Source organism: Helicoverpa zea, chromosome 9 (assembly GCF_022581195.2).
Source record: "Helicoverpa zea isolate HzStark_Cry1AcR chromosome 9, ilHelZeax1.1, whole genome shotgun sequence".
NCBI lineage: Eukaryota > Metazoa > Arthropoda > Insecta > Lepidoptera > Noctuidae > Helicoverpa > Helicoverpa zea.
The window spans coordinates 8,773,797-8,796,413 of record NC_061460.1 but is presented as its reverse complement, the minus strand read 5'-3'; the positions used below and the strand labels follow the sequence as shown (position 1 = coordinate 8,796,413).

At 37.8% G+C, this 22,617-nt stretch overlaps 3 protein-coding genes across 5 annotated transcripts in view; 2 read left to right on the top strand and 1 right to left on the bottom strand.

Moving 5' to 3' along the window:
• The first annotated feature begins 796 nt into the window (after positions 1-796).
• LOC124633000 (protein asunder) lies at positions 797-10,209 on the top strand. 2 transcript variants are annotated; one of them, XM_047168069.1, is made up of 13 exons: positions 797-1,147; positions 1,563-1,637; positions 2,264-2,406; positions 3,047-3,196; positions 3,561-3,651; positions 3,873-4,001; positions 4,116-4,226; positions 4,566-4,726; positions 5,265-5,405; positions 5,824-5,974; positions 6,947-7,089; positions 7,605-7,756; positions 9,257-10,209. In XM_047168069.1, exons 1-13 carry the CDS (start codon positions 938-940, stop codon positions 9,490-9,492), a joined length of 1,893 nt encoding a protein of 630 aa, XP_047024025.1. In that variant the 5' UTR covers positions 797-937; the 3' UTR covers positions 9,493-10,209. The 2 variants fall into 2 exon arrangements, with proteins under 2 accessions (XP_047024025.1, XP_047024024.1); XM_047168068.1 differs by having other exon boundaries at positions 7,593-7,756.
• A 35-nt stretch (positions 10,210-10,244) lies between these two features.
• On the bottom strand, positions 10,245-16,579 carry LOC124633001. Its single transcript, XM_047168070.1, has 6 exons — positions 16,320-16,579; positions 14,538-14,634; positions 13,772-14,083; positions 12,897-13,086; positions 11,040-11,193; positions 10,245-10,897 (listed from the first exon to the last, which is right to left on the bottom strand). The coding sequence occupies exons 1-6, from the start codon at positions 16,466-16,468 to the stop codon at positions 10,795-10,797; spliced, it is 1,005 nt and encodes a 334-aa protein (XP_047024026.1). The 5' UTR covers positions 16,469-16,579; the 3' UTR covers positions 10,245-10,794.
• A 956-nt stretch (positions 16,580-17,535) lies between these two features.
• LOC124633002 (mitochondrial uncoupling protein 4-like) overlaps positions 17,536-22,617 on the top strand; it is a 28,456-nt gene continuing 23,374 nt past the window's right edge. The window contains exons 1-2 of one of the 2 annotated variants that reach the window (XM_047168074.1): positions 17,536-17,934; positions 19,137-19,282. The gene's annotated coding sequence lies outside the window, so the exon portion shown is untranslated. Of the gene's footprint in view, positions 17,935-19,136; positions 19,297-22,617 lie in introns of both variants that reach the window. The other variant, XM_047168075.1, reaches the window with a different exon arrangement.

Sequence of the window (22,617 nt, the reverse complement as noted above, 5' to 3'; positions counted from 1 at the left end):
GTGCACGCTTTGTAATTTTTCGGTAATTTGCTATGTATTTCAGAAAATAAATAGTTATATTTTAGTAGTTACCTTGTTAATCGTAACAGCAAGAGTTCGTAGTTGACAGAAATATAAGCTCAATCGTTCTTCTATAAAACATTTGTTTGAAAAATATTTCTGTAACAATTCATCAAAAAAAAGTGGAAATCTATTAACAATTTGAACCTTGATACATTTTTGTTAAGTTAAAGGCGTAATAAAATGTATTATGATTTATTATTGCAGAATTTTGATATAAAAACTTACTGAAAAAACCGTTATTTTACCGAAATCGGTATTCTGAATGTCGTCATCTATTATCTGTAAACTTATTTTACCTGTGCAATAAAATGATACCAGCGCCAAAAACCGTAGACAGACAAAAACTCAGATTATGAATCTAAAGTAAATATTATAGTTATCTATGGTAAAACCCTATAATAATATTTTTGTGCATAAAATGAGGCCGGAAGTAATTTTCCGTTTTACAAAAAAAAAACTATTTGAGGGTCCTCAATCAATTCATAAACTAACTGTGGTAAATTGTACGAATACCCAGGTTTTTCTAAACAAACATGGTTTTGATACAAATTATTAAAAGTGGGTACTTTTCCCTGATTATAATAATTTATAAGTTTTATTTGATTACTTCTAGCTTCTCCATCAACATCGACAACCCTTACATCAACCAATCAAAAGCGTTGTGTTGATTTGGTTGGCACCATCTATGGTTGGCACTGACAGACAGAATGCAGAAATGATTTTGACATTGACACCAACAAACCGAAAGAAATATTGAAAAATCGGCAACCAAAGCAAAGCAAACCTCAGTTTCATGTTAATCAACATTGCTTTCCTTTGCAATAGGAGATTGTGTACTATGTTTATGTGCCTGAATATGTAAATTACGTCCACCATGTTTCCCATTAATCACAAAACAATATTTGTTTTGGACCACACTCCTTACTTCGGCATATCATCAGATTTTCCGATAGACTTCGATGTCCCGAAAAACAGAGGATATCTTCCAGTTCCACCAATTTGCAAGTCTTTATGGACTTGTAGTGTGGAAGCGGCTGTTGAGTACTGCCGGATAGTATGGGATCTATTTCCTGAAGGAAAATTGGTAAGGATAACCTGTTGCTCAATAAAAACATCAATAAGGCCTTTTGAGACCATTAGGATGTGATTATTATCATTTTATACCTATCTTTTCTAGCCATTCAGTACATAACCCAACTACACCTATGGACAGTGTCTGCTATACCAAACACACTTATGTCTTACCACTCTCCTGTACTGCCTAAAACATATTTATCAACTTTGAAAGCTGATGTGAGACAGGACAAATGCTGGCCAAACACCGTCATCCTCTGAGCCTTTTTTTTCCCAACTAGGTTGGGGTTGGCTTCTATATAATATATATTACTTCTATATAATATAATATATAATATATTATATAGAATATATATTATATAGAAGTTTAAGCATAATATGCTGGCCAAATAATAATTTATAAATGTTACTGTATTTGATTTCAGGTGAGGTTTGTAGTAAGTGATAACACAGCTCATATGCTAAATACATGGGCTGTGGCACAACAAAATTTAACTCATGTAAGTAAATAAGTTTTTTATTTCAACAACTAATTTTAAGTAACTAATCTTCAGTTTATTCATGTTTTCTTAAAGTAACATGATGATGATGATGACCTCCTAGCCGATTATCGGCTACGGCGGCTGTTCTCATGTAAGGAGATTAGCCAATTGCGCAGGACATATTATAGTGCACGAGCATTTGCGCAGATAAAGGTGCACTCACTATTCCCTAACTCTCATAACCCGATGGGATGGCAATTCGACACGACCCGAGAGAGCTCAGGTGCAGGACCAACATTTACGTGCTCTCCGATGCACGGGTGTATCAATCACCAACTTCCAGGCTCCGGGCTGTTTTGTGAAAGTCTTCTAAAACCCACAAAGCGATTTCGGCCTGACTTGGGAATCGAACCCGAGACCTCATGCTCGGCAGCCGCACTTGCGAACGAGACTACTGAGGCAGTCAAAAAGTAACAAAACAGAATGCTACACACTTAAATGTATTTGTGTTTAATAATGTGACTTTAATCTTTACCAATACAGTTTTCATAGTTTTACAAATGAGGGTTTTCATCATGAAGTTATGATAAGTGTTCTTATGCTTATCTGACTGATGAATGTTCAATATTGCTCGCTGTTTTCAGCTCCTGAATGGATTATGTCTGGTGGGACCAGTGAGGAGAGGAGCAGGTGGTGATGTTGAGGGCCTAGTTGCCGCCATTGAGGCACTTGCTGAACCCTCACCTGATCAGAGCTCTAGACCTGCAGAGAGACACTTCCAAAACCGGTATGTAAAACTGAGTAATGATGATAAAAAAATATTTTTTCTTGTTGTAGAAATAATTATTATTCATGATTTCATAGACATGAGTAATAATGATTTCATAGACAAAAAAGTCGTGGTGGCCTAGTGGGCAAAAAACCAACCTCTCGAGTATGAGGGCGCGGGTTCGATTCCAGGTCAGGCAAGTACCAATGCAACTTTTCTAAGTTTGTATGTACTTTCTAAGTATATCTTAGACACCAATGACTGTGTTTTGGATGGCACGTTAAACTGTAGGTCCCGGCTGTCATTGAACATCCTTGGCAGTCGTTACGGGTAGTCAGAAGCCAGTAAGTCTGACACCAGTCTTACCAAGGGGAATTGGGTTGCCCGGGTAACTGGGTTGAGGGGGTCAGATAGGGCAGTCGCTCCTTGTAAAGCACTAGTACTCAGCTACATCCGGTTAGACTGGAAGCCGACCCCAACATAGTTTGGGAAAAAGGCTCGGAGGAGGAGGATTTCATAGACAGTTATGTTGTATGTTTATAATTTGCAAAAAACATTGCATATTTTCAGAATTATTCAAGATTGATTGGTCAAGATTTCAGCCACATCTAACATGTCTATATAGCATTCTTTAACTGTTATATTGATAACATTTCAGTGGCCGTGTAATTTGCATAACAAGTGCCAGAGACAATGACTCCATAAAAAATCTAAAGGATATTGCTCACAACACTATAGTACAAATTAATAAGAAGGCAGCATTAGCTCAACCAGCCAGTACTTCAGAATCTACTAGTACTACTCCACAGTAAGTAAAAGTTAAGATACTTTGTTTGTACTAAATTGCCCCTGAAACTTCAGAACCAATTTTAATTATTTCTACATCATTGGAACAAAACACCAGTAAAATCTCAGGACAGCTAGTCATGATCCTCCTACCCTTCCCCAATTTTATTTGGGTTAAATGCATTTTATTTTTCCTAAACTCCTATTGTTTCGTTCTTCTTCTCCGGAGATAGCTAGTAACATTTAATATTTAATTTATGACAATGTAATTTCGATCATGCTAAGCCAGTAATGAAAGAACCAGTCAGTAAGAACATTGAACCAAGAAACTGCAAAATCGAAAACATAAACAAACACATAACATAAATCTTTGTCTTCTTTTTCAGGCCCTTAGTAATACATTATTGCCACATAGTAATTATTAATGTAACACCAGAAAATGCAGAGACCAGAGTTACTAATCAACCACTGACTGAAGTAAGATTGCACAGAATACTGTAATTCTCAAATAATATTTAATCTTTTTCAATATGTGTTTAGTTTAGTTTACTGAAGTACAGTTAGACATTCACTATGCTATGAAAATTATAGCTCAATATTTATAGCTCAATAATTATAGCTTGTTTATTGTACCATCTCTCAATGCTTACCATACACTTTCCGAGAAGTAACACAAATGTGTAATATTACTATTTCAGATAGCCGGTGGTCAAATAGGTGTAGAGGTAATAGTATCTCGAGCCAGTGCCTTAGCGAATCTGTTGGGACGCTTGGTGTTGCCACACTACAAACTAGCCACTACCACTGTCACTGGTATTCCTATGAAGGTAAGTAATAACTATGTGGATACACTGCAAGTTATTTAACAATATAATTTGATGATTATCTTTTGCCTATGGAATATTCCTGTATATAACTTCGAGATTATTTGATACTTTTAGGAAGAACAAAATGCAAGTTCTAGTGCTAATTACGATGTTGAAATAATACACGCAGCAGACGCTCACGCTGGTCTCCGAGCGTCGCAAACGCCGGCTGAAGCTTTGGAATCGGTAAGTAATTTTCATCACAATTTTCAATCAGTCTGTAAAGGACGCATACCCACTATACAGGCCCAGAGCCAACTATCGTACGTATACACGGACAAACTACTGGTTTGGGTATAGATTGACATTGAGTCTATTTATTTTTATGTATTCTGTGCCTCCTGTCTGAGGGTTTCATGTCTGTCTCATAACAGTGTTTTACATGGAGCAACTGCCTATGGAAACACTGGTTCTGGTCTGATTCTGGAGCCGCATCAGGTTGAACTGGAAGCCGACCCGAACATAGTTGGGAAAACACGTCAGCAGATGATGAGTTTAAGTGTTACCCTGGGCCTGCTGTGGCAGGTGGTGCTGCGCTGGTGGACGCCGCGCGGCGCGGAGGGCGGCGCGGGCGGCTGCAGCGGCGCGCTGTGGCGCGTGACGCCGGCCGACGTGGCCTCGCGCCCCTCCGCCTGCCTCGTCAACTTCCTGCTCAACGGACGCTCTGTCACGCTCGAGGTGCCCAGGTATAAAGCTTTGAGGCCAATGAGTTTGGATGTGTTCTCGAGATTTTTATGACGTTCAATTTTATTTAAAAAAAAATCAAGAAAAATCACCTGTCTCGTTGACTGAAAACATCTAACTTGTTAATATTTGTATGTAAGTGCTTCTATGAATGATTTATTCACCATGATCACTTCTTGTAATTAGTGAATAACTCGTTGAAGTACCTTATAAATAAAATAAAGTATTAAAACAGGATCATGTAAGCTATATTATTATAAAACTTTTTTTATAGTCATGCTCAAGGTTTTTGTTACACTATTCTAATGTACCATGTACGAAGCTACCATTTTCTTTCCAAATAGATTTGATCTAAAACACACTTATACTTAAACGAGAATTTTTGACACACTAAAACAATCTTACGGTAGTTTCAAATTGTATACTAGCCATAGTCAAACATGTTGAGCAAAAGATGGCTATGTAACACTCATAATAAGCATCACACTATGTATGCATATTACTATATTATTAGTAAACGAATTTCAATTTCATCAATAGAAAAGGCGGCGGCAGATCAGCGTCTCATGTATTAGCAGCTCAAGGCGGAGAGCTGTGGATCGGAGCTCTCGGCGGCCGTACTCCGTATGACGACCCTCCTGCTTTATCTGAAGGTGCTGGTGGACGAGTCACTGATTACAGGTATGTTTAGATCTTGATGAACAGACAAGACTGGCAAAAATTTAAAACTTTAAAATATCTTTTCCCCGATAATAAGTCAATAAGGAAACTACATCAATCCATGGTGTCTGAACATGATGATAAATAACTTGTCTTATTTAAAAATGGTTCCTAGTTCCTACCAATATTTCGTACCATAGTGCTCACTTCCATTCACAGTCATATACACACAATCTCGTTGGTCCAGTGGGCGCAAGCGAGATTTTTATGCACGGAGCCCCGGGTAGTATTCCTAGGTCGGGCTCAATTCGCATTGTGAGATTTTAGAAACTCACCATGTGACGGCACGTAATGCCGGCGTTCTCGACTGTTACCTACAGACAGCCTCCTACTATACTCCTTCATAAAACTTCAAAATTAACTTATTTCTGTCCTCCAGGATAAAAGAGTTCGGCGCCCTAATGCAACAGAACCGCCTGCACCCGCTGCGCGGCGCGGGCGCCAACGCGCGGGCGCGGGCGCGGCTGCAGCGACACACCACATACTGGCCGCTCACTATATCCTCTACGCTTATATTTAATTTAGGATCGGTAAGTTATTAATCTCTCCTTTAAATTGCCTACGTGTTACTTTCTAGGAAATCTGTTTACTTTTATTATTAATTTAAAAAATAGATTTAATCATAAACGCTAATGTAGCCAAAATATTAAAACAACAGAATAACTGATTAAAAAAAAAACAAATCGTCGAAACAAGCCCCTCCGGCTTACATATGACATGTAATTGGCGCATTGATTTCTGACACTTACGCGAATATTAGACATTTAAATAAAACTACTTTTACGGATTTTATCGCGTTATATTAATATTATTTAATCCCGACGTTTCGGATCCTTTACAGCATCCATGGTCACGGGCAGACTAAGGTGTTGGTCGTCTTGATATATTAGTTACAAACAGCTACCCTACATTTTGTTGATTATTATTGACAATCCGATTCACGCAAAACGAGCTCACTGTATCCATAGGTCGAGCAGTTGTAGGCTTGGATTTTGATTTAATAGTTTCTATGATGGGATTCCAAGCAGGTGGTATGGCACCAGCCATCTTCTCTATTGAAATTTGGATGTTTTTTAATTTCAATAGCCTCGCGAATCATCCTAGGTAGGAATCGGTTTTCTCTTGCAAGGACTTGTGGTTTATCAAATCTGATGTAATGCTGGGCCTTTCTCCTAAAGGATTCTCCTAAAGGATTGTCAATAATAATCAACAAAATGTAGGGTAGCTGTTTGTAACTAATATATCAAGACGACCAACACCTTAGTCTGCCCGTGACCATGGATGCTGTAAAGGATCCGAAACGTCGGGATTAAATAATATTAATATAACGCGATAAAATCCGTAAAAGTAGTTTTATTTAAATGTAATTGGCGCATTTGCTACCTTTTTAACGACGTAAATTCGGGAATAATATTACTGACAACCAGATGAGCTTTCTTCACCCTTTAAAAAAAATCATTATAACATATAATTTTGTCTTTATTTTGTAATATCATCTTCAGGTATTAGAACCGCTAACTCGGCTAGTGGTACAAGAGACGTTAACTGATGAAGAAGTGGAGACGTGCCGCAATGTTCTACTGTCCTTGCTGGGCATGGAATCTCGTCATGAGTTCCCGACAGCCCAGCTGCCGTCCAATATGAGGTATTACTTTTATATTGTAAATTATCTTACCATATATAAAAATCTGAAATGTAGCATGAATCTTTTTTAACACGCTTATATTAGCTTCACTTGTAAATATGTACCTATGTAAGAAAATCTTGGAATCTTAATTTTACCCACTTCCCGGTTTTACATTTGGATGAAATTTTGCACACGCTCTAAGTACTGATGACAATGACTAGCGTGTTTTTACGTTTTTTTAACTATTTATTTTTTATATATGATGAATAATCTCTTATGTGGCAAGAATACTTTGCCAGCAGATAATGTAAAACTCCTTCATCATCATAAGTCGTTCAACCGCTATATCTGAAAGGGCGGCGTTATGGGGTTGCTGTCTTTTTGTTGACTTGAATAAGTGCTAAAAACTAGCCTAGTTTCAATAAACGTTTTTGACTTTAACTTAAGTTACCAGTCAGCAACAAAGCATGTCCATTGAAACAACCCAGAGCGACACAAAAATATATTATTCAATATTAAAGTATGTTCAACAGGGGCAAATCCTCCGGCCGTCGCGAGGAGCAATGGCGTCAAGTGTGGGGCGAGTTGGAAGCGCTAGTGCGAGCGCATGCGGCGGCCCCGCAGCACCGCGCGTTGTTGCGAGTCTTACTTGATTGTAGGGCGCATAATAATCACCCCAGTGATGGTATGTATTCGTATAATAACTATGATACTTTTCTAAAGTTATTTTCCTATATATTGGTTTCTAATTGTGACTAAATTTGATGGAAACCTGGAGAAACAAAACTATAATCGGCATTAGAAACTGTAAAACTCTCGCTGTCAATATTTATATTCAAACATCAGTGTTCGTGATCCAATAATGAGGTTTTATTTGCATGAAATGTTCTTTGATGCATAAAGAGAATAAGTTCAGTTCAAAGTTTTAAACTGGGACATTTAAACTGGTTATGCGCCGGTGTGTCTAATATTTCCCAAATAATCCTGACCACCCTGGACTTAAAAATTGCACAACTTGCGAAAAATAATTTTGAATAACTTTCAAAGCATAGATAAAAAATAAAAATACAAACAAGTATCAGTTATCATGTCCGGCTTATGATAATGTGTTTGCCAATTTCATGTTTTGTTTTTGTGATTCAGCACTAGTTATTGTTCAACAATATTTGCAAAACATTTTAAAAAATGTTAGCGGGCTATACATACTTATTTTGTATTTATACTTAGTTTTATCCAATATTGTATTGTATTCCTAAACAATATAATATGCGATGCTGTCGATCAAGGGCGACATTTTGAAACAAACGCCTCACAACAGCGTTTCGTTGTCGATGTCGTTCTAATTTGCATGGAAAGGTCAACTGTGTCGATTGTATGAACCGGTGGCGTTATATTTAGTGTACCTATTCCATTACTTAAAATTAGGTTTTCCTAGTTTAATTACTTTTCTGTCACAAACTACTTCATCATCCTTTCACATTTCATCACACATCTACTGTTAAGAAAATGATTTCACCTCACTATTTACCGTTAGTATTTTTTTTTTTTTTGTACAATTTACTTTTATTTTTTTTCATGTAAAATGTTGTTTTAGTTCGTAGACTTCGTAGTTGTTGTGTTAGCTTTTAGTTTTAGTGTTAGTAAACATATCATCGTCCTCTAAAAAACATTGATAACTTCTAGCCAAGATGTTTAGAATTGCAATTTATACATTGCTATATAGCACTTCGCACATGGAACAACTATTGCAGCTACTATAGTTCGGCCATTCAGAGAATGCGTTCCTGACACGTCGCGATTGAACTGACGACGTAATAACATTCATTGATTATTGATATAATAATGTTGTTTTAATGCTCCTCAATTGTTAAAACGGTAAACAACCAGCAAAAATATTTTTATCGTAACTGCAACGCCATTGCAAAGTTACGTCGTCAGTTCAATCGCGACGTGTCAGGAACGCATTCTCTGAATGGCCGAACTATAGCAACTAGCTCTTTTCATATTATCAAATGACACTGGTCACACGTACTCAAAGAAACTTTATCATGTAAAAACTTTTGAAAAGTTGATAGTTGCTTCAAATAAATTTGCTCCTTGTACAAAGCATCAAAATATCTCAACCAGCCATTCAAAAGCCTCGAAACTTCAAAATCTTCACACAACATATAATCATAAATTCCAGGTGAATCCCGAGCTACAGTAATTCGAGCGACAACCGACAGTCCCCTATCCCCGGTGGGGGCGGGTAACGGGGCTTCGACTTCTGGTGACGTGTGGGCGCCGCGCAACGTGCTGGACGCGTTACTGGGGGCCCCGAGGCCGCCGCGCCGCCCGGACTTCGCGGGCCGCATGGCTGCCGGCTCCAGAGTCGCCACGCTATACCCGCAGTTGCAGCAAGATGTCGAAACTTCTCATTAACACTTCATTGTGACTGTAGTGTTGGCCCGGGGGTATATAAAGTGCTCATAGGGAACACGGTGTGGTTGAAATTAGCAACAATTAAAACACGTTTCTTGTTTATACCAATAGATTTTTATAGTAAAAAGTGGTATAGAAAGAAGTATTTTTATGTCAGACGTTGTAGCCGCGGCAATTCAACTTACCATCCATGTTACAATGTTGCGCTGAAAAAAGAGCCAGATGTGTAAATGCGCCATTATGAATTTAGAGTTGTCATTAAGTAAATGTCTTTAAATGGCAACATTATCTGAGTCAGTGGTTCTTAATGCGAGACCCTCATACCACATCTACGGTTCTTCAATATCCATAGCTTCGCCTATTTTACCAACTTTTATAAAATCAGAAAGCTCAGTCACGCATAACTATAAAGTGAGCAATTTTGTTGGCGAGCCCAGGATGTGGTCGACTGATTAACATTGTGGCTCAACACCGGCCTCACTTTGCGGTTGTGGCGAACATTTTATGGCTCGTGTATGATTGTGTTGGTGCAATAGTCCAAGGATAATGTTGTTAGCGATGGATGTGACGATATTTCAAAAAACCTTTTGCTAACGAGGTTCTTTTAAATATTGCTGAGTATTAACTTTTGTACTGTGCGTTTAATTTTACACTGTAACTGAAAATGTGTATAGGTATGTAAGCGAATATGTGAATAAATGTATTGGATTAAGGACAGTTATGGTTTAATTTGGTCAAATGAAAATGCGACATTATAAAATTAATATCTTATATTTGTTCAATAAAAACTACATGTGGGCCCGTGTGCCCGGCGCCCGGGTAACACGACCTTTGTATTATCTTGTTGCATATAAACTCTGCGGGCAGACTGTGTCATAAGGCAATGGTGTGAATGGCGGCCTGGCGGCCTCGTCAAGGCATCTGGTCCGGATCTCTCCGCGGCGACGGCCCTGCGCCCTCGCCGCCGATACTTTACAATTATTGGAATGTCACGCTGGATGCGAACGTTCGAACGTTAAAATTATTACAAACGAAACCTAACGCTAGGCCCCTCGTGGGCCAGTCCGAGGATACACTCACATCGACATATTGTACAATCTCATTCTCCCGAGCGCGTCCGACCACTCGGTACGCGCCCAAATATCGATACCCTATAAAACTTACAAAATCGACCGGTATTCTTAAACTTAACGCTAAGTTAAAATTAATCGGAATTGAAAAATAAATTACCTAGGTACAATATTTTAGTCTAGAAAGCTATTTATAGGCGCACGAGGGTCGCTTGGTGGGAGTGCGCGGATGTCAGTGTGTAGCTTTTCGAAGTTTCTTAGCGATAGGTAGCGCGGACGCGTCTGATGAGTCACCCAAGGAGTTCTCTTCTGCTGAGCTCGCCTCCTCTATTTGCCTGCCCCAAACAAACGGAACAAATTAATACTGGCTGTTGATATAAGTTATCGTGAAACAACTGTGTGCATAAAGCCGATAGGACGGTTTGTTGGAACAATGCAATTTAATTATAGTGTAGTGGTATTGGGTATTGTAGTTACCGTTTGGCGCGCGGCGTACTGAAGGCGGAGTCGGAGTTGTCGGAGGGGGAGGCGGGAGTGGCGGGGGTCGCGGGGGACGCCGCCTTCGCGTCCATGGAGTCCTCTGTGCACGACGTCGTCGTGTCCTCGTTCACTGAGTCTGCACCTAATTTACCTGGAACAATTAAAGGAAATCTTCGATGTCATAATGATTTCTAATCACACGGAAATTATGAGCGCGGGATTACAACTAATTTCCCTAAAGTGAATACTCATTAAGCAACAGTATGGTGTCTAATGTGTAGCTAGGAATATAACGCACAAACAATTACTGGAAGCCAAGCCTAGTAATCGTTAACATTAGATTTTCAGTGTAACGCATATTATTTTCGTCTCGTTTACCCGTAGATTGTGGGTAGCAAACTGGCAGTAACATAAAACGTGGTCGTTATGCCTCGTAGTCGACGGCCCCGCATTCGGTTATCACAGAGATCGTTAGCTAAAACATGCGGGGTATCGCATAATGCAAATACGCCTTTATATGGCGTCTAAAGCGTTATTTATACAAAGAACGACTTAATTTATCAGTTTAAAACAAAATAGATGAGGGCGAATTGTACAATGTGAGGAATAAAATGAAAACCCCTTTAAACAATAAACAAAAGAGTCTTGTTTATATCTTCCTGTGTTCGAGTTCATCTCAGCTACATTAAGATCAAATGACGGCAAAATTGTGATGGCATTTTCTTCTATTCTATATTTTTAGCCCTTGTTCAGTTATTCAAGGCTTTCATCGCAGCTGGAATGATAGCCTAAAGGCTCTCTTGATGACTTTTATCACCGACAATTTGGAGAAACTCATCAAGCCCGTGGGTGTGTCTGAAGACGCGATAAACGGTACAATGATACCCCGGGGTGACGGTCAATATAGCCATGAAATGGATAAAAGTATCGTTAATGCTACGGGTCAAAAGTCGTATGTGCTTCATGAATCGTGAATCACTCTGGATAACTATAGGGTACATTCAACGGGGCGGTTCTTACATTTATATCTGACTCAACCCGAGTGGTTAGTAAATACCTCAGCAAAACAGGTAATACTTAGCCGAGGTACAAAAACAATATGTGATTCTTTCGATGCGATACATGAAGACTTTTACAGAAAATGAAAAAGAGAAACTGTATCCAGTTAACAAAAATGTTGAACTTGATTGATTAAAATAACGGGCTCTGAAATGGGAGCAGGCCTCTTGGGATTTCAAGTAGCGACCAATTTGAGTTCGATTAAGCCCAAGACAAGCAACTTGCTGGGTTATACAAACAGAATTTTTAAGTTCAATATTTGCCATTTGCCTGTTCATATTACAACCGTTGAAAAATGAAATCGGTTAAATTAGCTATGAAATGTATTCCGTTGAATATTTTCCGACTATTTTGCAACATTTAGGTACACTTACGGCAGAAAAAAATAGAAATGTTTTGAACATCGATTGCTAAAGTTTTTAGCCACTGTTAAGTAGCCACGCATGTCCATGAACAATATTTCTCCTAATTCTTAGACAGGAACACCAGATATGTAATTTTGGGCAAGTTGGTTTTGGGAGTGAGATCTTGCATTAGGCACAATATGGGCACGTCATTCTATCAGAAAATATTGTTGTGTTTAAAGAACGGACAGAATTTGTCCCCGTGAGTCTGCTCGGGAGGCAAATATCTGCTCTAACCATTTCATGATGGCTTTCATGTCCCTTTTGTAGTACCTAACTACCTACTTATGGTTTTCTTATTGTGAAAAATTTATGAGATGCCGGATTTTTCCGCTCTTTTCACATCCATTCCTTTTCCGCACTTTTTTATCATCTTCATGATAATACTCACCGTTGCCATTAGTGGAGGGTGGTTCGAGGTTGCTCTCGTCGCTGGGCAGGGGGGAGCCGCCGTTAGCCGGCGCCGCGGTCCGGGGCTCCTTACCCAGCAGTTCTGGCTGTAAGTCCGACACTATGTGGTGCGTCCATAACGCTAGCTCCACCATGTGCGGGGAAAACTTGTTGCCACAGCCGTTTTGTTCCTAAAACAACATTCAAAAATTTAGTTTCTTGTTCTAAGTATCCGGTTATGTCGGGCTCTAGAGGACCCCTAGTTCTGCCCCAAATATCGTCTAAATCAGTTCTAAATCGTTCGTTTTAACGTGAAAGTGCGCGTAGACAAAGTTGTTTTCATATTTATTTATATGGATGATTTGCTCAGAATCATTTTTATCTTAAGCATCTGTCTGTACTCTGCTAAAGAAAGCTACAAAGTACGTATACGACTTTGGATTAGCACGAAAAGATTTAATGTCATTTGGTACAGAAAGATGAAGTCAGAATGAGGTACGAGCAAATAACCAGTTCATATATTATTCCGATAGGAGTTAAAGAAATTCCTATCTTGATGATGTATGGCTGGCGTAATAGGATGTATTTATTTCCATTTATCCTGTTATTGGATACTGTGCCATTATTTGATGTTCAAGATCACACAAGATTAATGTTTCCCAATGCTGTATGTTATTTCCTACAGCCTTTATATTCCCACGAGCGCGGCCATTGTGTTTGGTATTAAAGTTGAAACTTAATTGTTACTCAAAACTCATGTGCCAATTAAAGCAAACCCCATCAGAGTCTACTGCCAAACGATTAACAGAAGGGCACTTGGGCCCTCTGCCAAGCAAGGAGAAAACTACATCGTATAGCAGAAAAACGTGTACTAACCTTATTTAACCTATCACAGACTTTCCTTATATGGTTTACAAAATTGAGGTATTCCTTGGCAGTGTAGTCACTTCCTTCCATTTCTGGGATCGCCTGTACACATTCGTCGGCCATGAAGGGAGCGATGTCTGGGCTGGCAGCCGCCAGTAAAGCTGACGCGGTAGCGGTACCCACCCCCTTCAGATTACTTAACGCCGCCATCGCTGACTCAATGTTTGGCAGCTTTCGGAACGCCTTCTTCGTCTCTGCCATTACAGCCCTCGGCGTGTTAACTTTTATCAGATATGATAATTGTGGATAAAATTTTCCTCTCTGCAATAGACGATACAAAAAACATCAAGCCATTGTTAGGTTTGAATAGGTCGTTGGAGTTGCAAGTGTTCAATATGTTTATAAATCTCTTGTAAATGTTTGCTTGCAGTAAGTTATTCTTGCGCTTGATTGACATAAGTGACGTGAGTTATTGCGTAGGTAGTATGGGAATGCGTACCTAGTTATTTGGACATTTTAAATTATTTGCTTGTATCTACTGCATAATACATTAACCAATCAAAATTAAACTTAGACTCTGGTTTAAACTATGAGTCATATAATGATTTTATTAATCCATTAAATGTTTTCCAATAATTCAAATAGATATTTTGCAAATATGTTTCAATAAATCATTGACCAGCGCAGAGCTGTCACAAAAAGTAATAGTTTATCAATAATACGATGGTTATGGAACGGGTTTCGCTGGATGTTAGTATAATAAACTCGTACTGACCGCTTGTTTCCATTTCATGAGTTGTACCAGCTCTTCGTGAACCATGTGCGCGTCCTTGCCTCTGGATTTAATCTTCTTTGGTAATTCATTCTGGTACCTGCAAATAACAGACAAAAACATTTAAATAAAAAAAGTATTTGCGTCGGTTAGACTACCTCATCCTTTTTGAAGTCAGAAAATATTACTTATAATTAAGAACAGTGATAAATTATGGCCAGAATAAACCTCGTCTATCTCCCAAATTAGTTATTGAAATTGAGCGGTATTCGGGAAGAAAATTACTTTGTAATTTCACCCTTCAAGGGGTTGAAATGGAAACACGTTAATATCAATCTGGCGTCGAGAATAAGCAATACATTTTCCCGCTTCAATTTGTTTTACAAAGTACACATAAAGTAGACGCTAATTACTAGAAACGGTCCGCTTTATTGCTGTATACGTTTCACACATGTTATAACAGCCATATGGTATAACGTTTATAAAATGTAACACTGTCTAACATAGGCTTAATACATGAGACCCGTTTAAATTTTGTATTTTTATTGCCTACATAAATATTTTAATGGTCTTATGCTGTAAAAATGATATAAAAGAATGGTAAAGATTGCCTTGCCGTTTAATTATATTCTGTTCTTGATGCCCATATAATTAATTGAAATACTTAATGAATAAATGAGGATATGAAATAGGAACAAATTATAGGTACCGATTTAATTAACTTAAAATTAAATCTTATCTCATTGATAATATATCAACTGAAATATTGAATAATTATGTTCCTTTTTCCTTAAATAGTTTTTTAAAATTTAAGTTTGTTTATTGGTTTTGTTAAAAAAATAAATTATGAAGGTATCTATAAATTAATTGAGTATTATTATTTTATACAAAATTGTATTTAAAAAATTGTGGATGGTTTCGCAGCAGGTAATAAATAATGCTGTTAATTTTACTACTGGATCGTAAAATGTTCTCCCTAAAAACGTGTTTCACCTTGCGAATAGGGTTGTTGTAATGTTAATTATAGCATCATTATGAATTTTATAACTCATTGCATAATTTAAAACTTTGTTACATATTCTTAATACAATATAAACAGGAAAACAAACAAAAGTTTCGGAGAAAAAGTTGAAACTTTTTCAAAAACTGTAGTAAAAGTTAGAGATCGTACTAAAGTACACGATGACTCATTGTGGCCGGTTTAGTACTCCTTTAACATCAAATAAATATGTATTTAAACGTTAAAAATACAAGGGATGGTTAGTAAGTACATTAATATTAATTAAATTATAGCAAACTACCCGGAATAAATAATAAAACTTTACTTTTAAAAAAAGGCAAGTCACCATTTTGAACGGATGTGAATTGTGAGTGGTACTCAACAACGCATTGTATTATCTAGCAAAGTATTATTCAGACATGCAACAACATATCGTAAACCTTATCAAGACTGTTATTTAGGCGAGGAATCTGTGGAATTAGCAAGAACGTCCTAAACATAAAGTTTAATGCATTAAAACGAGTCATGATACGTAAAGGACAGCCACCATTTTATAACGCCTAAGCGCGGCGATATTTTCCCCCACACTGGCTTCAGGAAAAACGATCGTGTCAATTTGACATCGATCCCACGTGACGCAGTGGTTTTAATGAGCCGTCCGCGGACTAGAGATGCAGTCCGCGAGGGAGGTAGCTATCAAATCAGTTTGCACGGATACACACACAATACAAGTTCATTGACACGCCACGGCCGCATTTTCTCCTTTCAAAGGCGTTCGTACTTACCAATTGTCCAATTTTATGAGCTCATCGGGTTTCTTTGTTTTCAGTTCAGCTTTTAGTTTAATCGCTTGTGGGTATAACTTTAAAACACTGTCAAAATCTTTTGCATCTGCCTCCAGAAAGAAAGTAGACGTGTCTTTCGCGGTAGCCATTGTGAACGTTCTAAATGTACAACACTGCGTATTTAGTTTAGCTATAGCGCCGAACTCGACGCGGCGGCAGCACCTGGCCAACTGGGCGCCCTCTCCCCACTCGCCGCCATCTTGTACAGTGAACCTCGTAATGACGTTCGATATTATTATTCGAAATAATGCTTTTTCATCTGCATTTATGCTTGTCAAACTATTATTTGGTTTAATATGCCACCGAAATTGAGCTAATATTTGAATTCACTTCAAAATTTCTAGTCTTTAACCAGTTGTAGAACGATTGTAACAAAAAAATATACTCACTCGACATCACAAGGTTATGTCGGTCGCACGGCGTGTCGAACGTCGGACATTTGTCTGGCCTCCACCCACAGGGAGAAACGGGATGAGAAAAAATAAATTCCATGTTGATATTAAATCACAGCACCGCACAGTAATAACAAATTGAAATATGAAAAACTGAGCATAAAATGAGCACAATCACGATAATGTTAGTCACGTCGGCCTCGGCGCACTATCAATTTCCTTAAACGTGACGCAACACACGACACCGTTCTACCGAAACGACTTTGGTAAACACGCATATTTTCCGTTGCATTGCAGTACACACTGAGCTCGGAGTAGTCATGAAGTAGTAACTAGCGGTGTACATAAGGCATTTAGGTAGTAGGACGTACATATCACCGGGGTGGAACGTCACACCAATCGGCTTTGTTGTTTCGAAAGATAGATCGCCATGTGCTCTGATCCCTCTTTAATTTAGGTGTATTATTGTTTATTTAATAGCTCGTGGTAACGTTGCGCTTTTATTTACCGTATTGATTAGATGAGTAACGTTTTGACTGAATGATTTCGCGGGGTTTCCCAACCAATATTTTTGTTCTCTTCTAAAGGTTCTTTCAGGAATTTATTTTTTCAGATGTAGCTTTGTCGTCTTGTTTGTTGAAGAGTTATGAAACCAGGAAAATGTCCACATCTTTTCAGAAACTAAGTTGTTGTCATAAAAATGCTAATTCTGAAATCGTTTGCTTAGACTTTTTCCAGAATTTCCAATTTTTGGTCTAAATGGCCGTAACACATTCTAATGCTTTCTTTGGTACTCCCTTCTAAGTAGCTATGTAGTCTTTGCTATCTAAGTTAGAAATTCTGACATTGTTGATTGATAGGAAACGAGTTTCCAACTCTGAACATCCCTTCATAGTTCCTATTAAACAAGTTAGTTAACTCTAGCACGACAGTGTCACTGTATTTAATTCTGCCTATAAAACATTAATGAAACCATGCTATGTTTATTTAAGAATCACGTACCTGATGGATAACACGGAATTCTACCTACCTGTATGGCTTAACATCTTCTGCGTATCATTAACTTGAACCTTTCAGATATTGCATTGCTAATCGTCTGAATATATTGCCACTATACTATCTGTCATAAGCAAATTTCAAAACGGGTCGAAAAAGAAAACAATGTAAGTAATCCTGTAAAACTTTAATATTATTCAGACTTCAGTGCGGCCCTGGAGCCTGACCTGACCTTATAGACGTAATTGATTCTCTTCTCCTAAGTACTTTTGCTTCACCGGTCATAATATTAGAACTCATGTCCTAATTAATATATCTCATTAAATCAAGTGCTCGTAACATTTCTTCAGTATATATAACAAAAGACCTATAAACCCAGAAATAATCCCGAACTCTTGCTAGCCACTTATTTTCTTTCTCTCAACAAGTTTCTAGGTGACCGTGGACTTTCTTTCCTCTACATTTTTACGTGCTTATTTCCCAACAGTTTGACACAGTATCCGTATGATTCATGTCCCAGTTCCTTTCACAAATACTGTGCAATAAGATATTGAAGAAACAAAGCCTAGTTTTTGTAACAGCTAGGGAGTGATCTTACGAACCCTTGAACTACATTCGGATTGCTCACACACATGTACCGTGCATGATTTGCATATTTTTGTATGCTGCTTTTATTGCGATCCCATATTTCTTTAGTACATTATACGGCTCCCATGCCCTGTGCCTGACTATTGCTGACGAAGGTTTATAACTCGACAGCTTGACAGTCCTCATCGCGTTAAGCCCTCAGCCTTAGTAACACAAGTAACAACATGGTAGACAAATGCTATTAAGAATATTATGATTCCTAATGTTTTAATTTCTTCGTCGTGATTATATATGAAGTACAAACGTCACTTTTCTGAACATATGAGCACTTTTAAACATCTTAGACCTCACTGAATGAAAACATCGTCGAGGAAACATGAAAAGCGCTAATCCGCCTTGAGCAGGCTTAGTTATTAACGCTCATTCCCTCTTAGTAGATATGAGAAAGGGCCTATGAACTGAAAATAATAAAAAAGGCTGATCAGGGTTGATATTCGTTAAGTCCTGTGTTGAAATCGATTTTCTAAGTATGACAGAAGTATCTTATTTTTTTCTGCAACTTATAAGATGCTATGGGCCTTTTTAAACTTAGTGTGACGGACCTTTCGGTACTACATTTTTTAATGAATGTACAAAGATCCATTTCTTTTAAGTGTTTAGAAAAGTTTTAACATTTATTATCATATCATGTATTTCATCGAAATTTTTGCATAGTGCCGTGCTTTGGTTTCTTTATTCCCATCCATACTCAATGGTTAAAACCTTTAATTGTATGTTACAGGTGCCCTGCATCGTGTTATCGTGGTCTACGTCACCTGACAGTCATCGTGAAGGCGTGACGTCACCGGATGATGCTGTTTCTTTTGCCTGAACTGAACAATTTGATGACTAGCTGCTTCTGACGACACGACATTGTAATTCAGCCGGGTAAAAAGTTATTGGTACAGTACACGCATGATTACCTACCATTCATTTTAATGCTCAGTTGGCAGCTATAGACAATTTTGGATATTAATTTTATCATCTAATACTGATCTGGCTAACTATAATCATAGAATATGGAAAAGAGAGAGAGAAAATTAAGAAAATATCCACACTAATTAGAGAATGCTGTGTGCAAATGCTTATATCTCCCTATCTCACTCTATTACTAGGTACTAATTAGCTTAATATTTTCCTCCTTCGATCCTCGTCTGTTATAGCTCATAAATCATTAACAAAGTTACTTAATTAATTTTATCCATTTTACGGATCTAACTACCCATGTAATGAACATGAATAGCAGAAGTATGCGTGTTAAGTGAATAAGTAAAACGAACAAACAGACATTATGTTCATTAATAGACAGAGATAATTTCACATGATAAATAACCAATTATTCCATTAAGTAGATCGAGCGCTCGCGGACCGCGAAACCAATTGGTAAACAACAGAGTAACAAGCAATAACATACAATTCCAATCTATCAGGAAAATACCATGGCCATTGTTAACGATAAAGCCAAAAATATATTTTTGACAAGTCGAAAATGTGCTAAATAATAATGTTACTACAGATCTACTATGTATTTACAATTTTAAAACAAAGATATTCCAAATAAAAATTGAAAAGAACAAAAGAATAATACCCAGAACAAGCTCAGAACGGACAAATTCGTAGAGATAACAAAACCGTTCAACACTGTATTATTTGAGGCACAACGACTCAACGATAATACAGTATCGCCGCTCTTTACGACGGGATATTTCGAACAAAATATGGCTTCAATAGGGTGCCCGTTGAATGCAGGGACACGGGCCCTAAAAGAAGTGAGCGATCGAGGGTTTAGCCGCGCGCACAAAAAGTACGAAGGGAACAAATACCGCTGTGCCGCGCCGAGGGTTCGGCGAGGTTTAATTTTTTATGTTTATACTGGGATACCGTCTGTATTCGATAAACGAACTGGCTGCCTGCTGGGACCGGGCCCGGCAAAATTACAACGTGCGCAAATAAATTTAACAATATGTAATATAACACTAAAATCAAGATTGTAAAAATTAATGGTTGAAAATGTTCATAAAAGGTGAATATTTTTGCTTTCATGCGGTAACTTTAATTGGAAGACCCATTCATAGTTAACAAACTCGTATTTTGAATAAACTCGAAATTAGCAAAACAGTTTCACAGCCAATCAAAAAGTAATGGGCTAAAGCGAAACTTCGCCGAATACTTCATATATCAATCATCAATGATTTGCAGCAATTTTGCGGCCTTAGTTCAGAAAGATTTTGTATGAGCCATTTATGTCATAGCAACAAACTAAATGCAGGAATGTAAATAATATATCCAGTTTTACTACCTATTGCTAAGTAAAGAATTGTGTCAGCAAGAATAAATAAATGAAACAGACATGACACAGCGCACATTGATGTACTACGTACTACCGTTTTGAGACAGTTGTTGAATAGCGGGCATTAAAATTGGGTGCGTCACCGAGCGGCGAGGTATGTTGACAGCCCACTTGTCCGCGTTCCTGGAAAGCGCGCGTAAATGTATCACTGACTGCGTCCTGATACTTTCGAATACTTACTAATCTTTTGGTATATTTTTTAGTCGAAATTCAGCTGATAGATTGCTTAAAATTAATTTTAGATATTCAGCCATTCACGGTGGCGAAACGTGTGAAGTTTCCCGAGCCAATATTGTTGTAATAATAGCTACAGCACTCACAAAATCGGTAAACCCAGATGTGGTAAAGCACCTAACAATTCTGTAGCCATACGTCCATCACCTAAATTAAAACAAAATATGTTAATTTACCCAAAAAGAAACATGTTGTTACCAGCGCAATCTAATGCAGTTAATTTATTCTATACACAAAACATGAAATAAAGGAACACCTAATCAAAATCGCGTATGCCAAAGTTTCTAAGAATGAACAGCGTCTTATTAGTATGCTCAAGTAAGAAAAACACCGCAGTTGGAATTAAAATTGTTTCTCCTTTTTGCCCCAAGGTCAGTGAGTTGTGACTTGTGATAATCACAACGTGCTCTCGGTCGCGCGGTCGGCCGCGATACGGAGAAACCAGATATTTTTGTAACCACGCGATACGCTTTATGCTCCAACTCACTACTAACGCCATCTATCGCTGCATGACTTCACTAAACAAAACAAAACAATTACCACCTAATTTTAGCTAATATTGCTAAAAATAAAATGGAATGTTTACAAATCCCCAGAGCAGCGTTTCTGTGGGAAATTTATACTAAGAATGCCTAAGTTTTATCTTATCGAATTCAAATAGCTCAGGGTGACTAAGTATATTAGCTGATATGCAGCCAGATAAGACACATTTAGGTCCATTACTGAATAATTTTACCTAACTGAATAAAGTGATATACTTATATGTATTCCCTTTTACACAGTACTTAAACATAATTATACATCCTTGAATACAGACTTTCTAATCACGTGTTAACCAGTCTTTATATTATACAAATCCCACCAAACCCCTTATTTTACACCCAAACCATAAACCTATCAGTAAAGCAATTATTTCGGCTACATTCAATAGCAAAATTGGATACTTGCGTCCAAGCACGATCGTAGATAAATGATAACAACGTGAATGCTTTCCCTTTCAACACAATTAACACATTCACTCTCGTAATAACAATGACCGGCCAAAGCAATATACCAACCTATTTTGATTATTTTAATCTACGAACATTAACAAACATGTAAATCTTTTTTTCATAAAATATTTACTTGGAATTATGTTTAAATCAAAATATTTAAATGTTTAAGAATTTTTTACATCCGACATAGGCTGTATAAGTAACAGTATCAGAGTCATAAAAATGAACACGATAAATTGGCGGACCGAATTCCAAAGCTCGTTTGGCAGTAATCGGCTTTATTTAAATAGGCATGATAAGCAAAGCGGCGACACTCGACACATTTTTATTTTAGTGCTTTATGTGACTGAAATATTTCGCCAGTGAAATCGGTTGGGATGCTTATAGTTTAACATTCAGTCCGTAACATGTATAAGCATACAATGGACGTAGATGCCTTTACGAACGCGCTCTCTCAGAAGGCGTTTGGTTTTAGGTACCTGTGCCTCAGGTACCGAAAGTTGTAAAGCCAGTTAGGCACCATCTGTCAAAATAAACCATTGTCCCTCGGGTATTAAATGTTACCGTTTTCTGTTAAAAACAATTAAACAGCAGCCTGCTAGGGTATTTCCTAAAACGAATTTTAAGCGTCTGTAATAAAAACA